The sequence below is a fragment of the Pinus tabuliformis genome, chromosome 5_2 (assembly GCF_031772625.1).
Source record: "Pinus tabuliformis cultivar Carrire ecotype Pingquan chromosome 5_2, CPIR1, whole genome shotgun sequence".
Lineage (NCBI taxonomy): Eukaryota > Viridiplantae > Streptophyta > Pinopsida > Pinales > Pinaceae > Pinus > Pinus tabuliformis.
This window is the reverse complement of record NC_142306.1, coordinates 338,487,273-338,493,720: the sequence shown is the minus strand read 5'-3', so window position 1 is coordinate 338,493,720 and position 6,448 is coordinate 338,487,273. Positions and strand designations below refer to the sequence as shown.

The following is a 6,448-nucleotide window of genomic DNA, read 5'->3' as shown; positions in this document are numbered from 1 at the left end:
ATACCTCGAGAGGGTTTGAAGGGGCGGGAGGGGATACCGTTCACAAGGATGGAAAAGTGAGTGGAAGTGATTAGGCTCATAATCCATCGGATCCATATGGAACTGAATCCAAAAGCTTTTAACATATGATGAATATAATTCCAACTGAGTTTATCGAATGCTTTGGAGAGATCCAGTTTGAGTATCATACCTGCTTGCTTTGAATGTTTGAGGGAGTGTATGATCTCGTGCGTGAGGAGAATGTCGTCCATTATTTGTCGACCTTCCACGTACCCTGACTGTTCCGGAGAGATGAGCAGGGGTAAAAGGGGTTTTAGCCTGTTTGCAATAACTTTGGATATGACTCTGTAAATGACATTGCACAATGCGATGGGCCTAAATTTGTCAGGGGTAATGGAATCCTCCTCTTTGGGAATGAGAGTGATGAAGGTGGAATTGAGAGAGGGAAGAAGCCAGCGCAGGGCCCTTGATTCTTCAACAATCTGCCAAACTTCCAGCTTTATCAATTCCCAAAATGTGTGAAAGAACGTGGTAGTGAATCCATCCGGGCCAGGGGCCTTTCCTTCTTTTAGCTGGGACATTGCTTCATCAACTTCTTGAGGAAGAATAGGGCGCATGAGAAGCTCATTGTGTTCCTCCGTGATGAGCTTGGGCACATTGCTGATTATTTTACCAATAGCCTGTTGCCGATCTTCTATTTATTCCTGGTGGACATGTTGGAAGTGATTGAGGAGTACCTCTTCGATTTCCTCATGCTTCTCTACTTTTGCCCCTTCTTGATTCTGGATAAAAGGTATATTATTATGCATCCTTCTCTGCACCGTGGTTCTGTGGAAGAATTTGGTGTTGCGCTCTCCCTCTTTCAGCCATCTGACTCTTGACTTTTGCCTCCAATAGATTTCCTCCTGCTTTCTCCTTTCCTCGAGCTGGCTATGGATATGCCGTTCCTGTTCCAGGGTTGCCTCCGTATGCCCTTCCGTGATGATCTTTTGTTGGAGATCAACCAGATTCTGATTTAGCTCTTGCTGCGCCTTGAAAATATTTCCAAAGGTTTCCCTGTTCCATCTTTTCAGGTGATTTTTAAGAAATCTTAGCTTCTGTTGGAACTGATACATTTTTGCTCCTGCTGGAGGGACGAAAGATGCCCAACTGGTTTTGACGAAGTCCTTGAAAGCAGGGTGCGAAAGCCAAAACCCTTCAAAACGGAAGGGTCTTTTTGTCAAATCACCTGGTCTTTGCCATTGTAGAGCGATCGGCCAGTGATCTGACCCTGTGTGAGCGAGTATTGCTGCTGAGATGTCTCCTCCTAAATGAACCGCATTGTCTGAGATGAGGAAGCGATCCAGTTTGGAGGCAATTTGATGTTTGCCCGCTCTGCGATTGCTCCAAGTGAAGGTGCCATTACAGAACGGCATGTCTATGAGAGACGCAGTTTGGATGAATTCCTTGAAGCGATTGTCTTCTGGTTCCATTCTGATTCTCCCTCCTTTCTTCTCCTCGATCTTAGTGATCATGTTGAAGTCTCCGGCAACAATCCATAGTGGGTGCCTTCTGTTATTGCTAAGAGCTTCTAGAGTGTCAAGGAGCGCTATTTTGCTACATGTATCTTGCGGGAAATATACATTTGATAGGTTGCCATGGATGTTGGTACCCAATATGTGAAAGGCCGCCTGTATGAGATGATGAGAGGCATGAAAATCTGTGAGGATTACCGCTTGGGTATTCCATGCTATGGCGAGCCTTCCTGATGCTCCCAAGGCGTCTACTGCAACCAAGCGACAACCTGGCCAAGCTTTTGAGAGAATGCTGCCTAGTGTAGAACTATTACACTTAGCTTCCTGGAGAAAGCACATCTGCGGCTTTTCCATTTTAATCATGTTTTTTAACATCCTGAGCTTTCCGGGGTTGTTTAGCCCTCTTAGGTTCCATGATATTAGCTTCATGATTCAACTATTGATAGAGGGCTTGTAGTACTTCGTTAACTTAGCATACCTGCCTGAGTCTACCAGGATTTTCCCAATCTCGATCGTTCTCTGGAGGTCTGTTTTCCTTCCTCTCTTTTTTGTATCCTTTGGGCGTAGACTGCCATCCCATTGACTTCCTGGTTGTATCCCTAGTTGGTGCTGATGATAAGCTCTTGAGATGACCACTTCAAGCTTACTGAGTTGACTCTCTGGAATTGAATCGTATGCTTTCTTTTTACAGGCTAATTCTAACTCCAGAATATCTAGGCCATTTAGATCTATGCTTTCCGGCTCTTCTTCCATTTGTTGCACTGGATTGCTTTCTTCAAAGTTGATCTTTGAGTTCTGGGGGAGGTCTGCCTTTCCGTCGACTTCCATATCCTTGTGAATCTCTGTTGTTTCTTTCTGACTTCTACTGAGGATGGATGGAATGATGATGGGGGGATGAGATTTGGAAGGGGTTTTTGATGGAGGGGGATGGGATGAGGAAGATGGGTGAGCGGGAATGTCCTCAGGGCTTAGTGAATGCTCTTCAGAGGTCTGACCAAGAATATCAAAGCTGTTCTTAGTTGCAGGGCCTGGGGTTTTGTTGGGCTGGGGATTGATCCCATTTTGGGGCTTTTTGTGAGAGCGCTTTCGGTTTGGGACTTTGGTGAAGCCATCCTGGTCTAGGGTTCCAGAAGGGTCAGGGATATTGGTTTTGGCGTTAAGAGGGCAATCCCTGAAGAGATGACCCAGAGCATGGCATTTTCTGCAGCAAAAGGGCACATGCTCATAGTCGAGAGGCTGGATCCATTCTTTATCTCGGTGGGCAAGAGTTACCGACTCTGGCAAAGCTTCATTCAGGCATATGAAGACGCATATTCAAGCATAGGAGATGTATTTACGCGATTTGGTTTCTTCTGTCGCTCTGATGAATTCTCCCACTCCATTTCCGATACCCTTGAGAATGTCCTCATCCCAATATTCATCTGGGAGAGAGTGCAGTCTGATCCAGACCGGCGCCCAAGTGAGATCTTCTTTATCTGGATTGAATCTTGGAATCCATTCCCTAAGATATAGTCCCGCTGAGTTAAAAAAGTAAGGCCCTTCTCCCAGTATCCTATATTTGTCCTCCAGGCAAAAAAAGATTGCAGTGAAGAAGCCTTTCGGCCCTAGCTGCAGTGTGACATCTCCTTTGGGTTTCCATTTCGCCGCAATCCAGCCATATAAGGCTTTCTCAGTCGGCCAGAACCCTATGAACTTCTCGATGACGGCATGATCTTTCATGTACTCTATTCTTCTGTCAATCTTGTCTCCTGGCAGCTCTATTCGTGGCCGTTCCTTGGCCACTGGTCGGCATGTTGCTAAGGATATTTTCAGACTTTCTTCTGCAGTTTCTCTTCCTTCTTTTGTATTGCTGTCTTTGTCCTTCCGCTTTCCAGACTCCTTGTTATAATCTTGGCGTCTTTTCCCTCTATTTAAGATTTCCTTGTCGACAGATCCAAACATGACCGTTTGCTCTGGATCATGCTGCGAAGGGGAGGGCTCTGACGCCCCCCCCCGAGGATGTTCCATCGCGCTGCGCTAATGTCCTACAGCTATGTCGCGCTGCAGAGATTTCCTTACAGCCCGTGAGTTTATCCTGTGCTGTGCAGTCGGCGCCGTGGATTATTCTCTCTGAACCCTAAGCCGAGTCCTACGAAAGAAGACAAGGCAGCAGAACCCAAGTCAAAGCCTTCCAAAACTCATGAGCGCGCCAAAACCCAACCCAAATATAAATATTACAAACACTAAAATAAACATGATTTTTTTTCATGCTGAGACAATCCTTGTCACAATGTGACATTCAAGCATGGTTGACCATGGTTGGCTATGATTGACACTGGTTTAATATGATCAATATTATAAACCTAAGGGAATAATAAACACAATGGATTAATATGAGAAGCCCAAAGGAATAATAAAACGAAGGGATTAATACTAAAACCCCAAGGGATTATGAACCCAAGGGAATAATATTAAACCCAAGGGACTAATATTATAAACCCAACGTATATAAACCCTAAGACAACTATTATAAACATTAAAATAAACACGATCGACCATCATTGATTTTCATATTGAGACAATCCTTATCACAATTCCATGTTGGACCATGGTCGACATCATAATAAACCATGTTTTACTCGGGAATAATAAACCGAAGCGATTGATGATATAAACCCAAGGGATTAATACTAAAACCCCAAGGGATTATGAACCAAAGGGAATACTATTAAACAAAAGGGACTAATAATATAAACCCAAGGGATTGATATAATAAACCGAAAGGAATAATAAATCGAAGAGATTATTATTTATTTTCATTGTGAGACAATCCTTATCGCAATGTGACATTCAGGCATGGTTGGCTATGATTGACAATGGTTTACCATGATCGATATTATAAACCTAAGGAAATAATAAACCCAAGGGATTAATATGAGAAACCCAAAGGAATAATAAAACGAATGGATTAATACTAAAACCCCAAGGGAATAATATTAAATCCAAGGGACTAATATTATAAACCCAATGTATATAAACCCTAAGACAAATGTTATAAACATTAAAATAAACATGATCGACCATCATTGATTTTCATATTGAGACAATCCTTATCACAATTCCACGTTGGACCATAGTCGACATCATAATAAACCATGTTTGACTTGGGAATAATAAAACCAAGCGATTGATATTATAAAACCAAGGGATTAATACTAAAACCCCAAGGGATTATGAACTTAAGGGAATACTATTAAACAAATGGGACTAATAATATAAACCCAAGGGATTGATATAATAAACCGAAAGGATTAACATTAAAACCTCAAGGGATTATGACCCCAAGGAATTATTAATATGAAAAATTTGAAGAACAAAGAAACCCAAGAATTTGATATTATAAACCTAAGGAATTAATAAACGCAAGGGAAAAATATTAGAAACCCAAGGGATAAAAAATGGCAAGGGATCAATATTAAAAACAGAAGGGATTAATAGGAATTAATTTTTTAAACCCAATGGATTGATCGACCCACGTGGCTATGAATATTATAAACCTAAGGGATCAATAAACCCTAGGGATTGTTAATATTATGAAAGCAACACGTTAATAAATTGAAGGGATAAACATTGTAAATGTAAGGGATTAATATTAAACCTTAGGACTATTATTTAAACCTTGATATTGGGGATTAATATACCAAAGGGAAAAAATGATAAACTGAAGGAATTATTAATATTACAAACTTAAAGAACAAATAAACCTAATCATTTAGTATTATAAACCCAAGGAAATAGTAAACCGAACCTAAACCCTAAATCCCTGGCATCAATATTATAAACATAAATAATGCTATAACACAAAACAAAATAAAAAACATAAGCCAAAACCAATATAAGAACCACATTGCAAACCATAAAGCATTAAAACATGATAAATCATCATTACCTTAATAATAACACATTTATATCACTACATTATAAACAATAAATAAATTTTAAGCCATAAATACATTGATATCAATACATGGATGTATTAATAGTATAAATCTCAAGAATATTAATATAAACACCTAGAACATGAAATCCCAACAATAATATTATAAATGTAAACAATATCTTCATTTATGAAAGAGGTGAACAAAGTGAAGGGATCCACACAAAAGACCACAACAACCACAAATGAAAGAGAAAGATATATAATAGTAACACTGCCATTGGAGCAAAGCAACATAAATGCAAAAAACACATCTAAATTGCACACATTGGATTTAAAGAAGAACAACATAATAGGACATTTTAAGACTAGAGATATACAATTTTTTACATAATAACAACAACGAGAAAAAAAAAATCAATTTAACCAACATTGCAACCATAGAAAGAACATTGAGTCTTAACATATATTTTTTTTTCTTTACATCAAATAATTTCACTACAAAATTGAACTTGAAACACTCCATCAAAAGTCATCTATGGAGCTGCCTCTTCCAAAACACAACCATACCAATGACAAAAGCAACAAGAATTCAAATCAACATGATAATGATCATGATAATTAACACTTTCCAACCAATTCCTTCTTGTTCTCCTCCTAGAATCCCTCTGGTGCACATGTTTCAAGCATTTTACATGTGTGTTTGTTTGATCTAGCTCATAAATATGATCATCAATAAAGCAGGATGGAACGCATGTTTTCTATCAAACTTGTTCCGAAGATAGGAAAGAAAGCTTATAGCTTCAACAATATCGTGTATTGTTCTGGAATAATAGATGACATCATTATTGTCCATATCTGCATTTGAAAGACACAAAAACAAAAGCAAAATCAATAAAGACATGCATAAAACATAACACCGCATTTGTATTTATGTTAAAAAAATTAATGTTATAGTGTTACATGAAAAAAAACAATCTAGTGTTACATGAACAAAATGATATAAAAATTTCTACAA

The 6,448-nt window shown here is 39.2% G+C and overlaps 1 protein-coding gene across 1 annotated transcript; it reads right to left on the bottom strand.

Annotated features, from left to right (window-relative positions):
- Positions 1 to 698: 698 nt before the first annotated feature.
- On the bottom strand, positions 699 to 1,868 carry LOC149158865 (uncharacterized). The gene has a single exon (XM_089434117.1). It carries the CDS (start codon positions 1,866 to 1,868, stop codon positions 699 to 701), a length of 1,170 nt encoding a protein of 389 aa, XP_089290243.1.
- Positions 1,869 to 6,448: the final 4,580 nt, after the last annotated feature.